The sequence below is a fragment of the Mytilus californianus genome, unplaced genomic scaffold, assembly GCF_021869535.1.
Source record: "Mytilus californianus isolate M0D057914Y unplaced genomic scaffold, xbMytCali1.0.p SCAF_15, whole genome shotgun sequence".
Taxonomy (NCBI): Eukaryota; Metazoa; Mollusca; class Bivalvia; order Mytilida; family Mytilidae; genus Mytilus; species Mytilus californianus.
In genome coordinates, this window is record NW_026262637.1 from 20,177,387 (window position 1) to 20,201,011 (window position 23,625).

At 34.4% G+C, this 23,625-nt stretch overlaps 1 protein-coding gene across 1 annotated transcript in view; it reads right to left on the bottom strand.

Moving 5' to 3' along the window:
* LOC127725995 (C-type lectin domain family 10 member A-like) overlaps positions 1 to 23,196 on the bottom strand; it is a 39,555-nt gene extending 16,359 nt beyond the window's left edge. The window contains exons 1-3 of the mRNA XM_052233294.1: positions 22,894 to 23,196; positions 16,891 to 17,199; positions 14,927 to 15,024 (exon numbers count right to left, since the gene is read on the bottom strand). Coding sequence (XP_052089254.1) covers positions 14,927 to 15,024; positions 16,891 to 16,921 — 129 coding nt within the window. The 5' untranslated portion in view covers positions 16,922 to 17,199; positions 22,894 to 23,196. The remainder of the gene's footprint in view (positions 1 to 14,926; positions 15,025 to 16,890; positions 17,200 to 22,893) is intronic.
* Between the last annotated feature and the right edge of the window lie 429 nt (positions 23,197 to 23,625).

The following is a 23,625-nucleotide window of genomic DNA, read 5'->3' on the forward strand; positions in this document are numbered from 1 at the left end:
TTAGTTTCCTTATATAATCGTGCATCTCGAATTGAAATGAAAAATGATTATGTCGAATCTAAGAAGGAAAGGCAAATCCATGGTATTGCATTTTCAGAACTAGTCTCTTATATAAATGAAACAAGGTCATGCGATGAGACCATAAGTGTTTACAAGTTGTCAGATCTATGTAAACTTTATACGGAAAGAATAACATGTCTAGGTGCAGATGTTTCATCTCGAGTTAATAGTTCTCGACTAAAAGACAGAATTGTATCTAATTTCCCTGACTTAGATGCTTACAAACAAGGCCATGAAAACATTCTTGCTTTCAAAGATGACATTGGTCCTGCATTGAAGAGAGTCTGCTTAGAAGACTTTGATAATGAGTTTGTCAACAGCAGCTACGTTTGTTCGTAAAGATATTTTCGCATTAAATTCAGAATTTAAAGGAACCTTTCCAAGGGAATGTCAGGAAGCTTCTGTACCCCAGTCATTGCTTTCTTTGGTCAGTATGATTCAGTTTGGACCCAACATTCAGGATTGTTCATATTCACAGTCGACATTAACAATAGGATAGCTTCTGATGTACAGTTGTACAAAGAAACTATCCAACCGTCACATGAAAGATCATGAACCTCCAGTTTGTGCTTATTTGGGAATCATGATCCACTGTAAGACCAGAAAACGTGATCTAGTAGATACTTTCTTCAAACTTGGACTATCTGTCTCCTACGACCGAGTGTTAGAAATTTCTACTTCTATGGCCAATGATGCTTGTCGTCGTTATGTCCAAGAAGGTATTGTTTGCCCTACCAATCTACTACAAAATGTATTTACTTCATCTGCTGTAGACAACATTGATCACAATCCAAGCAGTATATCGTCAAAAGATTCATTCCATGGTACAGGTATACCTTTATTCCAACATATTTCAGACGATGTTCAAGGCGTTGTTCAAACATTTGACCAATCTGAAATTATGTTGAAATGCCAGTCAAAGAGAGTTTCTCTTCTACCAGAGAGTTATTCAAATCTTCCACCAGCTGTACTAAGATTCAGCGAACCAGATATCCCATTAGTTGAAGGAGAACTTTCAATTGATATGTCCTCATTCCCAGCTACATTAAAAGGGGAATTCAAATGGCTGAAACATGTTGCAGAAAATTCAAGTGTTAAGGCTAAAGTGGGTACAAATATTTCATGGTCCGACTATTATGCCGCAGTACTGCAAGATGGGAATAAATTACCAGCAGTGTCTGCCCTTCTACCTCTGATTCATGAGCAAGCAAAATCTGTTGCAATGATACGACATTCATTGAACATTATTCGTAGCGATGTAAGAAAGCTAAATCCAGGTCAAACTCCAGTTGTTGCTTTTCACCAACCCCTTTTCACAGTAGCAAAACTAATACAATGGAACTGGCCTCAGATGTATGGTAAGGAACACTTTGTCATGATGTTCGGCGGCCTACACATAGAAATGGCAATGTTCAAAGCACTTGGTAGTTGGCTTGAAGATAGTGGATGGACTAGTGTTTTAGTAAATGCACAGGTTACATCACCAGGTACGGCTGATGCATTCCTAAAGGCTTCTCATGTTACAAAAACACGTAGAGCACACCCAATTACAGCGTGTACACTTTACCGTCTATTGTCAAACGCTTACTTCCAGTACAAAGATGTTTTGAGGGATGATGAGGTTATCTTAGAATTTGAAGAGTGGTGTTTGGGACGATCTAAAGAATCTCCTCATTTTAAATTCTGATATATAACTCTCCAATTTGAATTGACAGTATTAATATTTATAAGGTCTATACGTGAGGCTAACTTTTTGTTATATATTGAAGCTCTCTCAAAGATCATCCCTTGGTTATTTGCCTTGGATCACACCAACTATTCACGATGGCTGCCAATTCATCTGCGTGATATGCTTCAGTTACAAAAAACGAATCCAGAAACCCACAGAGCATTCCTTGGCGGCAACTTTGCTGTCAACAAGACCGAGAAGAAATTTTCCTGTATGGCTATTGATAAAGCCCACGAACAAAATAATGCGTGTGTTAAAGCAGATGATGGTGCTGTTGGATTGACGGAAAATCCAGGAGCGCTTCGTAGATGGATGGTTGCTGGGCCTGAAATGGCTAGGTTGGTAAATGAATTCGAAAATGTCACTGAATGCTTTGTAAACACTAATGAATCTAATAAACTTAATCATGAACAAACATTATCCTTTCAAGAATCATTCCAGAATGACATTGTGTCTTTGTATGATGTAATTGATGATCTTGGAAATCCGTTTTTAGAGACAAGTAAGGATTTGCTAGTATTAGATTCGAAGAACATTGTTTACATATCAGTTGTAAAAACCGTTTACACAATAGAATCATTTGGACAAGAACAGTTTGAAAAGTATTTGAAAGAACGCCTTGTTGATCGAACAACGTCTGTCTATGATAAAATCAAGAGGAATAAGTTACCACTTTTTCAAACACCACCTCCTGCAAAGAAAACGTCTACGACAGATCACAAGCTAATGTCTTTGAAAAGTAATTGTTCTTTATTTTCAAGATTGTATATTGCTTGTCAATCAAGGGATGAAAACCTTGACGATTTCTTCAGACATGAGAATCATGCTTTCCCTCCAACGCTTAGTCAAAATGGTACTATACGTCTAGGAACAAAAGCTGACCTGTCGAAATGTCTGGAGAGGTTATCCCCTCAAACAGATGTTCAACCTGTAGTATCTTCTATAATTCTTGATGGATCTGCAGTTGTTAATATGCTTAAGCCTGTCAATATCAAATCATTTAATGAATACGCTTCTAAAGTGTTTATACCGTATATTCAGAACTTTGGAAAAGATGGACAAAGAATTGACATTGTGTTTGACACATACATTGACAATAGCTTAAAAGCGTCTACTCGAGGAAAACGTGGGAAAGGTATTCGAAGACGAGTTCAAGATGAAACGAATGCACCAGGAAACGGCAGGAATTCTTGCGCCTAGACGAAAATAAAGTAGAGCTTTTTCATTTTCTCGCTGATAAAATAACCAATGCTGGTAACGACAATGAGATCGTAGTAACTGACAAGAACAACGCCCTTGGAAATACTGAAGAACACAGCTATGAACTGTTGAGCCCATGTTCACATGAGGAAGCTGATACTAGAATGTTGTTGCATGCCTTAGATGCTTCCCAGAAGGGCCACAGCAGAAAACTGATCAGAACATTTGACACAGATGTTGTTGTCTTGTCTGTCTCTTGTTTCAACAGACTGCAGATTGAACAGCTGTGGATAGGTTTTGGCACTGGAAAGAACTTCCGATATATTTCAGTTCATGGATTATGCCTTGCTCTAGGACCATTGAAATCGAAAGTCTTTTCACTGTTCCATGCCTTTACCGGTTGTGACACAGTCTCAGCTTTTTCTTGGAAAGGTAAGAAATCAGCTTGGGACACATGGTCCGTATATGAGGAGTTGTCAGAAGCATTTCTGCAGGTTATTGAGAATCCAAATGAAGTGGAAATTTTAAAAGTGTTAAAAGTAATAGAACGGTATGTTTTGCTTTTGTATGATCGGTCTAGTACAGCTAATACGGTGAATGAGTTCAAAAAACAGTTATTCACACAGAAGACAAGAACAATTGAAAATATTCCTCCAACACGATATGCACTTCTTCAACATACGAAACGTGCAGCTTACCAAAGTAGTGTTATTTGGGGCAATTGTTTAGTTGCAAATCCAAGTATGCCATCACCAGATTTATTTGGTTGGCAAAAACTTGATGGTACTTGGGTACCATTCTGGTCTGTGCTTGCAGAAGCTTCAATGTCATGTCAAGAGCTCATCATGTGGCTGTAATAAAGGATGTCGAGGAGCATGTAAATGCTTGAAAGCAGCATTAAAATGCACAGCATTGTGCAACTGCTCACCGGACTGTGAAAGAGAAACTGATTGAGACTGTTCTTTATTTTGATTTTCCTGCATTTGGATCATATTTTAATTATACTTTTAATGTGTTGTTATGTTAAATAGTTACTTCTGCATATGTTTTGGTTTTTTTTCATTACAGGAAAATTGTGAAATTTTCTAAGGTCATTACCTGTAACTGTGAAAAATAAGAACTCGTCAAAGACGCCATTTTGAGTTGTATCGGCCATTTTTATTTCATAGCTAATGTCACCTGTTACATTAAATAATAATATGTTTGTATATACGTGCTTGTATTGAAATAAATGATCCATTATTTTTAATCATTTTTATACCATATTTAAAAACAAACGTCAAATTTTGACATGTTAAACGGCGCCATTTTGAATATTGCCGCCATTTTGAAAATATAATCTGTGCACCCAGGTATTAATGATACATTGTAGGCCTTTGCAGATATCAAATGATCAGTTTCACGGATTTGGTAACTTTCTATCACACAGTGATGGGGTATACATACGAATACTGTCAAACTCAAACATTTTGACGCGCCATTTTGAATTTTTTGACGCCATTTTGATGATTTCTGTATAATAAGGTTTAAAAAAAATAATAATTGACATATCTTAATTGTATTTCATTAAGTTTGTGACATCTTCTGAACTCATTAAAATTGGAAGACTTCATCAAGTGAATGATGTTATACTTATGTCGGCCATCTTGAATTTGGCGGCCATATTGGATTTTTTATTCGTGGCTCCATATCTCAATTTTTTCTATACCCCTTAATCTTTCACTATGCCAAGTTTCATGCTTTTACCATAAAGTGATCAATTATTCTGATATCCGCTGGACTAGTATATGTATTCCCTCTTTGTGAATTGCCGCTTTATCTTAATTCATTTCCTATTCCAATTAAATCACAGTCATTTTTAAAAGTATTTCAAAACAATAGCTATAAAATTTTCTACTCATGCATAAATATACCGGTATAGATGATTGATTGATTAATTGGTGTTTAATTCCACTTTCATCACTATCTTGCTATTTCGAGGCGGTCACTTTATATTGGTGGAGGAAGCCGTAGTGCCCGGAGAGAACCACCGACCTTCGGTAGGAAAACAGAGAATTCTAGTCAATTAAGATTGGAGTCGAGCTTACCTGCCACGTGCGGGATTCGAACTCATAACCTTAGTATTGACAGGCTAGTGATACAGTAGTTAGACTACTTAGACCACTCAGCCACCGAGGACCGCCGGAATGGATGAAAGGAGATATGGGATATATGCAACTCGGTGTTTACATTTGCGCACAGCTTTTTATTACGTTTTCGTGCATGTATTTTACAGCTTCAACTAGACAGTAACCCGCAACATAAAAGGTTTCGATGGAAGTCGTTCATATATGCACCTCCACACTCAAAAACTTTAAACAGGGCCAAGGTACCGACCAATCATCTTTGGGGTGGGGGGGGGGGGGGGCATGTTTTTTTAAATGTTAGATTCCGGGATTTCTTGAAAAAGACATTATTTGTTTTAGAAGGGAAGCAAATAAAATAGTTTGTTTCCATTGAAAATGTCTTTCTTATTTAGAGGCAGTTTCTTCTATAAGAAGTTGATACACAAATTTCAAGTACGTTTATTTTTTGTAAATTTCGCCTTGCTGATCATTTTAGCTGTTCAAGTTTCTCTTTGTATATTACTTTTCTCGATATATTAGTAAAAAAAGACGCAAAAATGGACAAAAATCGGACACTGGGAGGGTAATGACTCCTGTAAGGAACCGGTCAATTGTAACACCAAAAAGAGGGGGTAGGAAAAAATTAAGGGGGATCTTGAAATTTTTTTTGAATGGAAAGGTGGTATTCATTTTTTTTATATTTATAAATTTGCAGACGTATAATGGTATGGCGATGTCGTCGTCGTCCGAAGACTTTTGGTTTCCAGACAATAACTTGAGTATAAATGTATGGATCTCTATCAAATTGTACCACAAGGTTCCATACTACAAAAGGAAGTTTGGGATTGATTTTGGGGGTTATTGTCTTAACTGTTTAGGAATTAGGGACTAAAAACAAGCATTTTTCTTGTTTCAGGAAAATCACTTGTGTATAAGTGTATGGATCTCTATAAAATTGTACCACAAGGTTCCATACCAGAAAAGGAAAATTGGGATTAATTTTTAGGGGTTATGGCTATAACCGTTAAGGAATTAGGAGCCAAAAACAATAGTTTTCTAATACTTTGTAAATTGCTCATTTCTTGACCAATTTTATAAGGGTTTAATTCAAAGTCTGGAATTTTCGGGGTTCTTTAATATGCTGAATCTAACCGTGTAATTAGATTTTTGATTTTTGGCCCCGTTTTAAATTGGTCCGAAATTGAGGTCCAAAGGGTTCAAAATTAATCTTTCTTTGATTTCATCAAAAATTGAATTATTGTGGTTCTTTGATATGCTGAATCTAGCCGTGTATTTAGATTTATTTTTTTTGGGCCTCGTTTTCAAATTTGTCCACATTAAGATCCAAAGGGTCCAAATTAAACTTTATTTGATTTCAACATCAATTGAATTATTATGGTTCTTTGATATGCTGAATCTAACCAAATATTTAGATTTTGGATATTGGACTATATGATAGGTAAATGTCCAATTTCAACATTTTGAGATCTTAGACCACATTCATTCTGTGTCAGAAACCTATGCTGTGTCGAATATTTAATCATAATCCAAATTCAGAATGGTGTGTCCATACTTGTCCCTACTGTTCAGGGTTCGACCAACACTCTACACCCCTTCCCCCTACAGTAAAAACTAGAGGCTCTAAAGAGCCTGTGTCGCTCACCTTGGTCTATGTGCATATTAAACAAAGGACACAGATGGATTCATGACAAAATTGTGTTTTGGTGATGGTGATGTGTTTGTAGATCTTACTTTACTGAACATTCTTGCTCCTTACTATTATCTCTATCTATAATGAACTTGGCCCAGTAGTTACAGCGGAAAATATTTTGTAAAAATTTACAAAAATTTACAAAATTTATGAAAATTATAAAAAAATGACTATAAAGGGCAATAACTCCTTAAGGGTTCAATTGACAATTTTGGTCATTGTGACTTATTTGTAGATCTTACTTTGCTGTACATTATTGATGTTTACAGTTTATCTCTATCTGTAATAATATTCAAGATAATAACCAAAAGCTGCAAAATTTTCTTAAAATTACCAATTCAGGGGCAGCAACCCAACAACGTGTTGCCTGATTGGTCTGAAAATTTCAGGGCAGATAGATCTTGACCTAATGAACAATTTTATCCTCAACAGATTTGCTCTAAATGCTTTGGTTTCAGAGATATGAGCCAAAAACTGCATTTTACCCTATGTACTATTTTTTAGCCATGTCGGCCATCTTGGTTCACGGGCGGGGTCATCGAACACATTTTTTAAACTAGATACCCTAATGATGATTGTGGACAAGTTTGGTTAAATTTGTCTTAGCAGTTTCAGAGGAGAAGATTTTTGTAAAAGATTACAAAAATTTGTGAAAAATGGTTAAAAATTGACTATAAAGGGCAATAACTCCTTAAGGGGTCAACTGACCATTTTGGTCAAGTTGACTTATTTGTAGATCTTACTTTGTTGAACATTATTGCTTTTTACAGTTTATCTCTATCTATAATAATATTCAAGATAATAACCAAAAACGGCAAAATTTCCTTAAAATTACCAATTCAGGGGCAGCAACCCAACAACGGGTTGTCCGATTCATCTGAAAATTACTGGGCTAATAGATCTTGACCTGATAAACAGTTTTACCCCATGTCAGATTTGCTCTAAATGCTTTGGTTTCAGAGATATAAGCCAAAATCTACATTTTACCCCTATGTTCTATTTTTAGCCATGACGGCCATCTTGGTTAGTTGGCCGAATCACCGGACATATTTTTTAAACTAGATACCCCAATGATGATTGTGGCCAAGTTTGGTTTAATTTGGCCCAGTAGTTACAGAGGAGAAGATTTTTGTAAAAGTTAACGACGACGGACGACGACGACGGACGACGGACGCCAAGTGATGAGAAAAGCTCACTTGGCCCTGAAGTCGCAAACAACTTCCACACTTGAAGTTTTAGATCCACTACTGACGCAATATGTTATACTTATAATAGCAATAGAAATTTAATGCATTTTTTTTGGTTATTATAAATGTTCGTGTGTGTGTGTGTGTGTGTGTGTGTGGGGGGGGGGGGGGGGTAAATGTCTATGGAAAGGGGGTCTTGAATTTATTTTCCTACTTCAAGGTGGGGACTTGAAAAAATAATTGAGAAATTCCCATTTTTCCTCCCACGTCCCCTCAATGAAAGAAAATGTCAGTCATGTTTGATTATTCATTTGTAAATCTGTTCTTGCCTACCATTTTGCAAGGAAAGGTTTCTCTATAAATAAGTTATCAAGATAATAGGCAATGAAGCAACTCATAAGAGCCCAAATTGCCCAAATGGGACCTTTACAATAGAGCCTATTCAGACTGTTTTCATTGCACCTTTTTTTTCTTTTTTTTTTATCTATTGTAGATTTCAAGATAAACGCAAAATATTAAAAGCCGCCGCCGCAAACTGAATCTCCCTGAACTGGACCTTTATCGAAAACAAAATATTTCAAGGGTTCACAATTTTAGTATGCTTGGAGGGACAAATATTAACAAACCATTATTTCTTACTTGAACAAATGTGTTAAAATTAGGAATAAGATACTCGAGTCTTTATCAGAAGAAGGTGAAAATGTGAAAGTTTTTGAACGACGTATGCTTAATGACGAGAATAACTCACATGGCCTTACAGGCCTGTATGACAACTAGAGGCTCTGTCGCTCACCTAGGTCTATGTGCATATTCAACACTGGATGGACTCTCTCCAACAATTTAGACAAGAATAGAATTCATGACAAAAATCTATATTTTATTGCTGATCATTTTGTCTGTTTAGTTTCTCTCTATCTTCTTTAGTTTTTGCTCAAAACACAAAAGAGGGTTATAAAAAAAAACTCATTTAAGGGCTTCTTCTTCTTCCGAATACGGGAGTGGACCCCTAGGTAGAAATGTAAAACTTCCCGGAACTTGTGTGCTATGTACATATGGACTTATTTTAAAATAATAATAAGAAGAAAAGAGCAATCACTCCTATGAAGAGTGACAGTCTTCTAACTATATCGGCAAAATTTGACTTGTTTGTGGATCTTGCCTTGCTGATCATTTTTTTATTTTTAAGAAGTTTCTATCATCTATTATTTATCTATTATATAATTTTTATCATATAAGGCAAAATACCAATGGTAAAAATCGTCATTAAAGGGCAATAACTTCAATAGGAGTCGTCGGAAATTTCCTCCATATTATCTTAAATGTAGATCTTGTCTTGCTGATCATTTTTGCTTATTTCAGTTTCTATCTATCTATTATAATTTTGAAGATATTAGGCAAAAACACAAAAAATTGGTAAAAATCGTCACCAAAGGGCAATAACTCTAATAAGGTGTCAACTGAAGATTTCAACCATCAAACCTGTTCATAGATCTTGTCTAGCTGATAATTTTTGCAACTTAAAGTTTCTTTCTATCTATTAAAGTTTTCAAGATAATAGGCAAAACTGAAAACAAAAATGGTAAAATTTGTCATTTAAGGGAAATAACGCCTACACGAAGTCGCATGACAGCTTTGACGTCAATGAACAATTTGGTAGAGCTCAACATTCAAAAAATGTTTGCTCTGTCAGGTATTCTCTATTTATAACGGTTTTCAAAATAATAGACAAAACTTGCATTTTACCCCTATTTTTTATTTTTAGCCATGTCGGCCATCTTGGTTGGCAGGCGGGGTCATTGGTCACATTTTTAAACAAGATACCCCAATGATGATTGTGGCCAAGTTTAGTTAAATTTGGTCCAGTAGTTTCAGAGGAGAAGATTTTTGTAAAAGTTAACCCGCGACGACGACGACGAAGACGGACGCCGAGTGATGTGAAAAGCTCACTTGGCCCTTTGGGCCAGGTAAGCTAATAACAGTTACTGTTGGAAAACTAGACTTTATTTCAAAAAAGATATTTTTAACATCCTAAATCCTCAAGCTTTAATGATTACGAAGACGTGTTGGTCTTAAGATGTAAAGTCCAGCGCTGGAGGAAATTTATATCTATTGAGCTGGACATTATATCTACAGCGCTTGACTTTAAATCTATGGCGCTTGATTTTACTTCTGCAGAGCTTCAATTTAAAAAAAAAAACACAACTCTCTATCTGTATTAGACAAACAGCCCTCAGTAAAAACTGATTTTTTTGTTATGTTCATTTAGACACCAATCGTCCAAGCTTTGCCTACAAGGATCCGAAAACGCTCCATTCTATTTTCTGTTTTAAAGACCATTTGTGATTCTCCGGTTTTGTCGGATTGATACACACCTTCAAAAATTGGCCCAAGTATAGTATACGTTTAAGTAGTTCCGGCTAAATTCTTTCGCTGGTATTTATAATTTATAAGAGTCCTAGGGGAGGTTTAAACAATATACTAACAGGTCGACAAGTAACCCTTACCCTAACCCTAAAACTAACCCTAACCCTACAGGACAGCAAGTCGACAGGTCGACAAGTCAGCAGGTCGACAGGTCAGCATATACATAATTGGTCTCCAACAATTGGATTATTGAGTCAGCAGGTCTACATGTCGACAGGTCAGCAGGTCAGCAGGTAAGCAGGTCGACAGGTCGACATGTCAGCAGGTCCATAAAATATCCTCACTAAGAAACAGTTTAAAAGCCGCAGACTAACCATAACCCTAATCTAACCCTAACCCTACAGGGCAGCAAGTCGACAGGTCGACAAGTCAGCAGGTCGACAGGTCAGCATATAAATAATTGGTCTCCAACAATTGGATATTTGAGTCAGCAGGTCTACATGTCGACAGGTCAGCAGGTCGACAGGTATATTGTAAGCAGGTCGACAGGTCAGCAGGTCGACAGGTCAGCAGAAGTCAGCAGGTCGATAAAATATCCCCACTTTGAATTTTTTTTAAGCTGTCATTCTGTTGACAGGTCGACCTGCTGACCTGTTGACCTGCAGACCTGTCTACCCGCTGACTTGTCGACCTACTGACCTGTCGACCTGCTGATTTGTCAACCTGCTGACCTGTCGACCTGCTGACTTGTCGACCTGCTGACCTGTCGACCTGCTGACCTGTCGATCATTTAATCTTTACAATATTTTAAATACATACAATTCACATAAAATTGAATGGAACTACAACTGTTTTATAAAAATGAAAACCAAATAACTGAAAAAAGCCTCCTTTATTTATATAAGAACCAATTTACCTACTATGAAAAAATAATAATCCGATGGAACTACAATTACGTATTCTATACTTGATCCCAAAAATTTAAATGCTGAAATTTCATTGGCTAATGTAATAATTACCAGAACAGAAAGTAAAATGGAGTGGTGTCAGATCCTTGTAACCAAAGCTTAGACACAGGATCTGTATCTTAATTAGATTGGTTAGGCACCGACTATTCATCTTTTGTGGGCGGGAGTATGTGTACTTTCTTGGGCTCAGGACAAACATATTTTTCGATTTAAAAAAAAAACAAAAAAACTTTGTTTTCAAATTCATTTTTTTAATTTCATTATTGTTTTATTTTTTCCCTCGTTTTCAATGGAAACAAACTATTTTTTCGCTTCCCTCCTGAAATAGATACTCTTTTTCATGAAATTTGGAATCAAACATTTAAAAAAAAACATGCCCCCCCCCCCCCTCCCCAAAAGAAGGATGAATGGTTGGTACCTTAGCCCTGATTACAGTTCGATTCCTTGAGTCTGGAGGTGTATATAATTATTAGCGGCTTCCATCGAAACCTTTTATATTGCGGGTTACTGTCTAGTTGAAGCTGTAAAATACATGCACGAAAAACATAATAAAAAGCTGCGCGCAAATGTTATGCACCGAGTTGAAGTTCATCCCATATCTCGTTTTATCCATAACGGGGGTTCATCGGTGGTCGAGTGGTCTAAGCAGTCGGACTACTGTATCACTAGCCTATCAACACTAAGGTTGTGAGTTCGAATCCCGCACGTGGCAGGTAAGCTCGACTCCAATCTTAATTGACTAGAACTGTCAGTTTTCCTACCGAAGGTTGGTGGTTCTCTCCGGGCACTACGGCTTTCTCCATCAATATAAACTGACCGCAACGAAATAGCACGATTGTGTTGAAAGTTGCGTAAAACACCAATCAATCAACCAATTAATCAATCAATCAATCAATCATCCATACCGGTATAATTATGAGTAGATAATTTAATAGCTATTGTTATGAAATACTTTTAAAAATGACTGTGATTTAATTGGTGTCTTTTTCAATAAAAGATGTTTTATCATATTTTCGCCACAGCAGGGAAATTCTTCAACTAGTTCCTGCATTAATTGATTTGAATCTTCCTCTAAAATGTTTGAAACGTTGATTTTTGTTAAATTGCACTGTCTCATTTTTTCTATAAAATGCACTTTCGGAAGCTGATACGAGGCTGGAGCTGCTAAATCAGAAACAGTAAACTGGCATTAAAAAAAAATGCAGAATATCCTCTGGTTTATCAAATATTTGAACTCCAGAAGCTCAGTACACAGTCGAGGACCCATAATTTAATAACTTTAACTGTGTGTTCATTATAATTGTAGACCCATCGATTTAACCTTAACTTTGCAATTCATATTAAATTTTTGACAATTTTCCAACAATATCAGATGTGATTTTTTCCTCTTTAAAACGAGGTACCAGCGTGTCAAGATTTATCTCTTTTAAAATCTCAACCATTTTCCAAACGATAGCTTCAGATTTGAGCTGGGATTATAGTAATTCCGGGGAAGCAGATCGAAATCAGTTATGACGTACACAGTAATCATTCTAATCGTAATCCATGTTCATTGACAATAACAACGATGAAAGCACATCATATAAGGACGTTTTGACATCATATAATGAAGTAAACCGAACCACATAATATAATGTTACAAGCACATAATATAATGACACAACTACATCATATAAAGATGTTTGCACATAATATAAGGGAAAATGCACATCATATAAGTATATTTGCACATCATATAAGGATCTTTGCACACCATATAAGTACACTTGCACATCATATAAGTATGTTTGCACATCATATAAGTATATTTGCACATCATATAAGTATGTTTGCACATCATATAAGTATATTTGCACATCATATAAGTATATTTGCACATCATATAAGGATGTTTGCACATCATATAAGTATATTTGCACATCATATAAGTATGTTTGCACATGATATAAATATATTTGCACATCATGTAAGTATGTTTGCACATCATATAAAGGTGTTTGCACATCATATAATGACAAGTGCATATCATATAAAGGTAAATGCACATCATATGATGAAAATGGGCATAATAAGACAGTTTTGGCGTTCCATAGAAAATGGTAAAAGTGATCATTCAATTCTGATTAGAGTTTAAGATGTGTGGATATGACAAAGTCCATGTTATGCAAAAGTTAACCCTACAATCTTTAGATGAAGAAATTAAGAGGAGCACAAGTATATCATGTGAATAAGATTCCTTGGAAGTTTATAACAAAATTATCTTATGCGGTTCAGAAGCAGTGGCTGCTACAAAGGGAAATATGTGGTTATTCAAACGAAGGTGTCTTAGGATGAGTCGCTTTATGCCGTAGGAGATCACTCAAGACATGAATTAAAAGCAGCTTAAGTTTTATCGTTAAAACAAACCTATGATATGTCATGAAACAAAGCAATTGATTTTTGTGACTTTACCATAAAAGAATTCAAAGATTATTAAAATGATTTGTAAAACTGAATAAAAATATTACTCGCAAGAAGCTTTGTTAAGTTAACGAGACAAGATAACACTTCAACATCTGGCGCAAATGTGTGCAAGAGAACGCTGAAAGTAGTATATAAATTGTCAGATGACAGACAGGTACCAGACCAAATTTACCGATACTAGTAGTAGCAATTTGAATAATCTAGTAGACCTTATACAATACGCATACACAAAAAAAAATAAATAAGGAGATGTGAAATGGTTGTCAATGAGACAACTATTCATAAAGACCAAAGGACAAAGATGTGAGCAACTAATTTTGGTCACCGTACTTCCTTCAATAGTGCATAAAACCAAATCTGTATAGTGAGCTATAAAAGGCCTCGGCATGACAAATGTTAAACGTTTCAAAGAGAAAAACCAACGGCCTGATTCATACTTAATGAAACACAAATATGACATCCAACAAAGACAACCACTGGATTACAGATTTCTGGCTTGAGATAGACTGATAAAAAATACGGCGGGGTTAAACATGTTTGTGAGCGTTGAACCCTTTACCTAACCTTTAGAAGTTTCTGATAAAGTTTGTCGTAAATTTTTGTTGGACGAACGGATTGACGGCTAACGGACGCACAAAGTGATTGTAAAATAGCCCCACTTCTGGAGCGTGGTCTAAAAAGACAATAGACACAAAATACCGATCTAAGAGTGCTCACAGTTCCTGAAAGCTAGTCAATGTAAGGATTAATATACTGAGTTACAAGAATTTGTGCGGAAATTCGACGTTTGCTCTACCACAGCTTAGTTAAACAGATTTTTTTCAATTTCAATTTCAAATGATTTTTGTTATGCTTTGTTTGTTTGTTAGTTTTATTATGATTATGCTTTGGGAATCATGACAAATGAGTCATTCTAGAACAACCATAAACGTCCATAGGCAACTTTGTCAGTAGGATTTAATTTTTATATTTTATAAAGTTTGCATCATTTTCATCATGTCTGTACATACAAACTGGTTACCGGGCGGATATTACTCTCGGGGAATGTCAATCATCCAATAACGTTGCTGACCAAGTGCTACTGTAGTAATGCTTACTGCGAATTTTTTGTTTTCATTTTTAACAACACATTTACTTACTTGTGCTCCAAACCAGTCAAGACTTGAGGTCACGAAGAGGTAGCACGAATTTTCATAAATCAACCAATTCGAAGAAGGACATTCTGTCTTTTGAGTATCTAAAAAAATTATTAAAACTTTTAAAAACAGTTTTTGACATTGCATTGTACAGAATTAAATAAACGGACTTTACTTATCTACACATCGATAAATCTTGAAGAAATTCATACCAAAATTGACCATGTGGTTGGTCAAGGACAAGAATGTAAAAGCTAAAATGCTTTATATAGGAAGCAAAGTAGGTTTTTTTAAGTTTCATGTTTTGATTAGTTATTTGTCGAGCATTGCATTGCCATACAATAAAGTATCATACACTGATCATTGCTACTGATATCAATATGCATGTCAGTATTTCTAAAATAATTTTCTTTAGGTAGACTCGGTAGACATTAGTATTAGTTTAAAATCAAAGACGACCACTAATGAGGTTTATGAATTAAGATTGGCATATTAACATATGGGAGGGTAAAACTAAGTTTTGTATTTAACCTCACCCCCGCTTGATCTCGGTCAACATAATTGCATATATTGTAAAGTATATAGTTATTGTTATTTTCAACAAAAAAGGAATCAACATATGTTTTATATCTAAAAAATCCGTCCGTTTGACAGACGACTAAAACATAGAAACAAGTAACAATAGTAGAAATGCTCGATGCTACTTAAGGCAAGCTCAGTCTACTTAATCTGCTGATAGTAAAGGCATAAAAGATATCAATCAAGATTGAGTGTCCTTAATTGTTTTTAGGGAAAATCAAATATCAACTTTTCCTACGTTGTAATACGAGGTATCTATTAGATTATTGCTTTATAGATATAGGAAGATTGTATGCAATAAAAGGCTTATGCATCATCCAAGCGCTGAACATTTGACCTAAGACAAACTTAATTCTTTGTGACAAATGATGGCAAGATTTTATGTATTTGATTGATATCGTTGGAAGTATTTAAAATATTTGCTCTGTAACTGTTTTTTTGCACAGAAATAGCTATTAAACCATATGAATAAACCAAACTTTCTAGTTTGTTGATAAGAACTTGACATATTGTATAAACTTGTCTATTGCTAAAGACTGTATGTTAATTGACATAAGGAAGTCTTCTGTGTTTGCATGTGATTAGGTCGGAGTTTCATTAACTCATACCCTATATCGCTTTTTTAATACTTCTCTTAGAGATATTTAAAGAATTAATTTGGATACGAATATTCATGCTACCTTGGTTTAACTATCTTACACATGAATCAAAAAATAAACTAGAGATGTCAAATATTTGATAATTTGTTCTTTTGTATTTGTCGAATAATTCCTCGTTGGCAATTAAACCACATCTTCTTATTTATGAATTATAGGCTCTTGTTATTGTTTTCTCCGGTTTTTTTTTTTGCCATAGTCTTATCTGTTTTTCTTCAACATCTGGTTCTTTCTTGCACCCTGGGTATCCTGTTCGCTTTGGTTTTTACTTCACATCAGGAGGGAAATGTATTCTGATACGTTTTGTTTTTATATTTCTTTAATATCAAGTAATACAATACAATTGAATTAAACACTTTTCCAGTCGAAATGTTATTTTGCGTTTTAACTGAATCCTTTTTGACAGAGATAATAAGAGATTAAAGCTAATGTTTGATTATGAGTTCATGTATGGTTTTTTTCTGGGATATTCTTATTTAGGTATTTTCATGCAAAGGTTTGATTGTTCAATAACTTAACGTATTAAACGCCATAACCACAAAGAGCCTACACAAAACAGCAAAAACTTTTTAACGTAAACATTTCCTAAGCAAGTTGCAACCTGAGTAATAGAAACAGTAAATTGTCATGATTTTTGAGATGAAATGTACAGTGAAAATGACTGATTGAGTGGTTAAATACGTTTTCCTGAGCATTGAAAAGGAAAACAAAATGCATACAAAATATACTTACTTTCTGTTACATAGAGTGTGGTAGTTCCCATTCCTGTCCCAAAAATATTAGATACGGAACATCTATAAGTCCCAGCATCACTCTCTTCCGCATAAACGATCGTAAGGGAAGGTATCGAAACGCTGCCTCCACTGTATTTGCTAGTATAAGGCAAAATATTTGATGTAGAACCACCAGTATTATATCTTTCCCATTTAACCCCAGTAATAGCATACAGAGGGTGAAAGTTGGCAGTGCAAATCAAAGTCACTGATCTACTGATTGCAACTTGGTATGATGATTGCTCTACAATAACTGTTGGTGGCTGTCCTACAATGAAACAAAAATTATATTTAAAAAAAAAAAATTAACTGTCCCACCTGAAAAAAATGTATAAAAGTTAATATGTGTCATTTAGATTTTTTTCATATGCTATTGTTTAGTTCAACAAAATAATTTTTGAAGTGTTTTGTTTTCATTCGACTGTTTTTTTACGCCCATTTGTGAAAATTTCTTTAATCCAGAAAAAACTCTTATGATGGCTCAGAAACTACTGAAAAACAAGTGAAAGCCATTAAATCATCTACTGATTTATGGATTGCTAAGAGATTGTTCACAATTGCACTGACCTTGAAATTAGGACTACGGGGAAAATACACATGACCACAAATTACGCCTTGAAATAAAAAATAACGAACACTATTTTCATATTTTGATCAATGGTAAGAATTATGATAAATGAATAAACAAAAGTACCAAACTCAAATTAAAAAAGAGGGAAGTACATAAAACCTGACAGAACCGAACGCTAGAGTTAATTAACCAACGAAAAAAGTAAAATAAGAAAAATATCGAACTCCAAGGAAATTTCAAAACGGAAAGATCCTTATCCAATGGCAAAATCAAAAGCACAAACACATCAAACCAATGGATAACAACTATCATATTCCTGACTTGGCACAGGCATTTCCGTATGTAGAAAATGGTGGATTAAACCTGGTTTATTGAATTTTAAGCCTAGTACCTTTTGTTAGCTATTATTCGTGTGTTTCTTTGTCCTATATGTTCTCCCATTTATTTGTATTGTGGTCCTGTCATGTGATGTTGTCGTTTTGGTGTTGTGTTTGACGTTGCCATAAAAGCGGGAGGTTTGGCATGCCACAAAACCAGGTTCAACCCACCATTTTTTTCTTAAAATGTCCTGTACCAAGTCAGGAAAATGGCCATTGTTATATTATAGTTCGTTTCTGTGTGTGTTATATTTTAATGTTGTGTTTTTGTTGTGTCGTTGTTCTCTTATATTTGATGCGTTTCCCTCAGTTTTAGTTTGTAACCCGGATTTGTTTTTATCTCTATCGATTTATGACTTTCGAACAGCGGTATACTACTGTTGCCTTTATTTATAGCTAGCTTAACCTCGCACTTGTATGACAGTCATATACAATTCCATTATATTGACAACTAAAATACAACTGTGATATTCTTGACTTGGTACAGGAATTTCCAGAAGAATTCTAGATGATCGATAGTTTTTCAAACAAGAGGGTGTTTCTAAGCTTTAGTCATATCGAAGGACAAAACCCTTTAGATGAGATATAGGCGAGAAACATCCTCGGTTATCTGTTTGTTGCTATTTTGCCTACGAAGTCGTTAATGTTTACATTAACAACGACACGTGCACCCTAAGTTTCTAGCGATAATTTTCTATCTCAAGCGAGAGGCATGATATGAAAAATTATCACAAAAAAGATCAAAGGAAAAATACATAAAATAGCGATAAAATAATATACACTAGTTTGTTCAACATCGATTTATGTATCTCTAACAATAGTGTGATGAGTTCTACATCTTCGATTGTTTGCTCTATGAAATGATCTTCCATGTGCTTAAAAATAGAAAATTGGTACCAGGGGGCATTCGAAAATCATAAGTTTAATAAATGCAGGCAAAACCATGTCCAAAAATTAAAAGAAAGACAAAGGACAACCATCAACAAAATATAAACTAGAAGACTACAGACTGAGCAAAACGAACCCCATTACAAACTGGGGGCGAATAAGGTGCTCCATAATGGTAAGCTGTCCTGCTCATCATGTGGCACCCGTCGAGCTGCCAAATTTTTAAATTAATTTAGATTTTTTTATTATTCCATATCTATCATGTCTTTAAAACTACTAGTTGAACCAAATGATTACATTGTTTTTAAGGAGTTTAAAGTTGTGGTTGTTTTGTTCTACACAATGGTCTGGTTCTTATCTTATAATCTGAAACTCCACATAATTTTGTAAGAGTCTTGATCTTGATCAACAATTCTTTTAGTACATCAAAATATTGATGGGTCAAATAAAAGAGATATTTAAGATTTAATGCAGGAATCAAAATAGACGGATAGTAAAAATTATCGTTTCTTCATTAACCGGTCAACTTATTCTGAGACATTAAATGAAGGTTATTCCAGAAGACATTGCTACGTCCTCGGAAGTGTTAAAAGGTGAAAACATTGAATGACTCGACAAGGTGAGAGTCTTACCTTTATTGTAATAGACCACCACGTTGGAGCTCAATAGTATAAACAGAAGGTCGCAGGGGTTATATCTGTACTCGAACACATAAAATGTACTTCTAGAGAACCAACGAAAAAAGTTCGAGACCCCCTTCCGTCCAACTTATAAGCCATTACCATAACATTAAGCATTTAAACAATTATTAAAATTATTAAACCACACTTTTTTCGGCTATAAACGCTCCTAATGGCATTACTATCTTGGATTTTTATTTTTGATTAACTCTTACATATATAAGTAAAACAAGCCTGTATATGCTAAACCATGGACGCAATACAACTTTAATCACACGCTGTTTATGTTCCGTTTTTGTATGGCTATGGAAGAAATATTGGTTACACATATCTAATTTCATCAGACCAATAAGTGAACAATTAAATATCTAAAATATCAACGCCAAAAGAAAGAGGGATAAAATCCAAATATTGTTTTACAAATTGTGTAGGAATCATTTGTAAGTCACACGACAATAGGTTGACCGACAAAACACTGGTAACAAAAAGTGATTGATTCCAAAGGTAAGTATAAGTTACTGCTCTATTAGTTTCGGTAGAAGTGTATAAATCCGATGAAAAAATATGAGCAACAGTCTTACCCAAAAAGATATTTTACACACAAAAATATTTGTGAATACATCTAGTTACAATTCTTTTTGGGTAAAAATGTTGCTCATATTAATGACAAGATCTAAAATAAAGCGAATTTGGCAGTTTATCTCAAGAAGTTTGAAGCCCTAATGTAAATATACAAGAGAGGCGGATGATACCAAATATAGGTATAGTTAAACTCGAACTGAAAATGCCATGGCAAAAACCGAAAAAGACCAAAAGTCACACAACAGTCTACAAAAGTCAACATAGAAACCTATAGACTGAGCAACACTAACTCTATCAAAATTCGGGAGTGATCTCATGTTCTCCGGAAGGGTAAGCAGAAGACAAATTTCTAAATTATAAAATAAATGATGTCTGACAGACTAATGACTTATGAACTTCTTAAGATATTTATTTGTAGAATTATAATACTTTTTGTTTTCTTCGAATACAAATGGCCAATAAAATTGCCTTATCATCTCCTTCACAAAGTCAGCACCTTACCATAAGTGAAAAATATAAATCCTTTTATTGAATGGTTCTCACAAAAATTGCAGAGAAAAGGAATTGTGCAATTATTTATGACATATATTCACTAAACGCCAGTGACAAAACCAAGAGCAAATGCAAAAGCGATTTCATTGATGATCTTTACCCCCAAAGCACCATTGAATCCTTCCACATGAGTAAAAGGCTGACAGCTCATTTCAAGTTCAAAACGGCCTCTGGCATCGGTTTTGGGTAAAACATTTTAATAGACGTCGATCACGCTACTATGTTCAACAAAGAACACATATTCATGGTAATACAATATATCTAGGAAATAAATGTAGCATAGTTATATCGTGTAAACAATAATCCGACAATATCATCGAAAAATGCTGAAACAATTTGAACAGTTAAACTACCTCAGGCCACAACGATATAATATATGAATTAATGCAACAATTATAGTTTACAGATATTCAAAAATATGATTACGAATACTAATTCGGATGTTTTATATAATAATTTTTATAAATTATCTGCCAAAAGAGAGAAAATGAAGTAGTTACATTAGAAAAGTATCCCAAGAATAAATATGTCATCACCTTTAAAAAAACTTATAACCATACACCTTAAGCGTGAAAAACAAATTCGATCTCTACAATTTATTTTTTATACAGGGAAACAAATTTACTGAAGGTTTAAAAGAGCACAGAGAAAGAAATCAAAAATGAATTAACAAACTGAATTTAAGATTAGGCGTTTAATTTATATCCAGTTGATCGATAACCTGCTAGAGGGCTGTGCCTACTCGCCCTTTTGCCCCATGATTATATATTGGAATAAATAAAATGACGAGAACTGTAGGTTAACTAAACATGCAGTTGTACATAAACAAAGGTTTCAATTCCATACGAAAATATGATTGTACACGCTATAGGATGTTCTTATCTGGTCCTTTTTGTTTTAAATGTCACTTAAAACACGTTCTCTGTACACTAAATATGATATGGACAAATACCTGTTGTGACAAAAACTGATTTTAATACAAGAACCATATAATGGAGTAAGGTTGCACACCCAGCGCTCCACATACTTAATATGGATTTATTTTTCATATCATCTTATATCAAGATTTTTCTTATTATCATACAATCTTTAATAGAATCTGATTATAAATGAAGGCGCTATCTTGACAATTAATAAGGATAAGATTCCCTCCAGAACTTCGTTGCATGACGTAAAAATAAATACTTGATTATCATTAAGAATTTTGTGTCATTATATCAAGCTAAAAAAGAAAGTATAATCCATGTTTTTATTAATATAATTCTTATGCGGGTAATTTAAATAAAAATGAAACTGGGATCTTTTACAATGTCTCTAGTAGGAAAATAAGAAGATATCTAGTGAGAAAAATCAACACATTTAACTCGAAAATACTTTGTTCATCACAATATACAACAACAACAAAAAGGAGAGAAAACAAAAAACAGTCCATTATACAGAAAATTTAAGTTGAGCATCACAATCTAATAAATGCTCACTGAAATCGTAACTTATTCTTTCTATTTATGCGGCATTCATAGTTTTGCTGACAAAACAAGCAAAATATAGTTTTGCTAACAAAACAAAAAAAAGTGCGGTTACAAGTTACATTTGGGAAGTATTCAATAAGTTCGGACGGGATTGTGCATAAATCAAATATAACATAATCGTTATCATCAATTACACTGATATATATACTGTAAATAATATCAAAGTTGGAACTCATCAGAGAAACCAGGTTTACAATTAAATACGCCAAACTTGAGTTTCGTTTACATGAAGACTCATCAGAGACGCTTAAATCACAACAGTTGGAATACCCTCTTAATTGCAAATTTGAAGAGAATTGAAAACAAAACATCATTTTATAGATAACACCGAGGGTGTCTGGATTGATAAAATGAACCCCAAATAAGAATTATCTGACTTATACACTGTAAAAAATAATGTTTTTTGCAAAGATTTGCAGGAAATTGTATCCATTTTTACCGATGACATTTAAAAAAAGGATATTCTTTTCTTATACGTTTAGGAATAACCACGCCACACGCCTCAATTATAAGGTGAAACAAGACTTACTTAGTTATCACTGTTCAGTAACAATTGTACATTAAAAATGTCACTGTTGTTGTTGGAAGCACAAAAAGTAGAGCTTAGATTAGAAGATATATTTGCCAGTATTCTGTAACCAGTCGTTTTTGAAGTGCGTCAAGATATATGAAGAAAAGAAATCTTCCTTCCTTCACCCAATAATCTTCCCAAATTTAATGAATATTATGAAAATAAAGCTATTATTTCTATTGTAAATTGTTAATATCTCAACAACAACTTACCATTAGTAATAGACAAATGTGTTGGTGAACTCTGTCCTATTCCTACATTGTTTGATGCAAAACATGTATACTCTCCTTCATCGCCACCATCAAGATTTAATATTGTGAGATGTGGTATAGATGGAGAACTACCGCTATATTTATTGATGTTTGTATCAGGGCCGATCGTAGTTATGTAAGAATTCAATATTTTCTTCTGCCAAAACACATGAAGGATCGAAATTCCAGAATTCACAGCACAGGTCAAAGTCACGTGGGTAAATCTTTCATTCTGATGATAAGCCTGACCTCCAGATACAATAGGTACACCTAGAAATAACAATCATAGTATTTTATTATGAGTCGTTTTGCTATTATAATCAAGTAACTCTAATATAAATGTTTAGATATATAGAGTAGAAATAAACACTGTTTCAAGTCATGAAAATATGTAGAAAATTGCAATACAAGAGAAAATGTGTACATAAAATCATTAAATTTCTTTAGGAACCAACATTTATATGCCCAAAAATAAGATAAAATTTTACTTTATATTCCCATTTAATTTGTATCATCATTTTTACTGAATTTTGTTCTGCAAACAGTTCTATTGAAATTTTTGTAGCTGTTCCTAATACTGCCATCTACAAATAGTAATCTCTTTGCTTTTCCTTGTTACGATTACACACCGATTGTTGTCAATATCTGGTAAAACACAATTACCAAAAATGAAAAAGAGAAAAATAAAAGGCC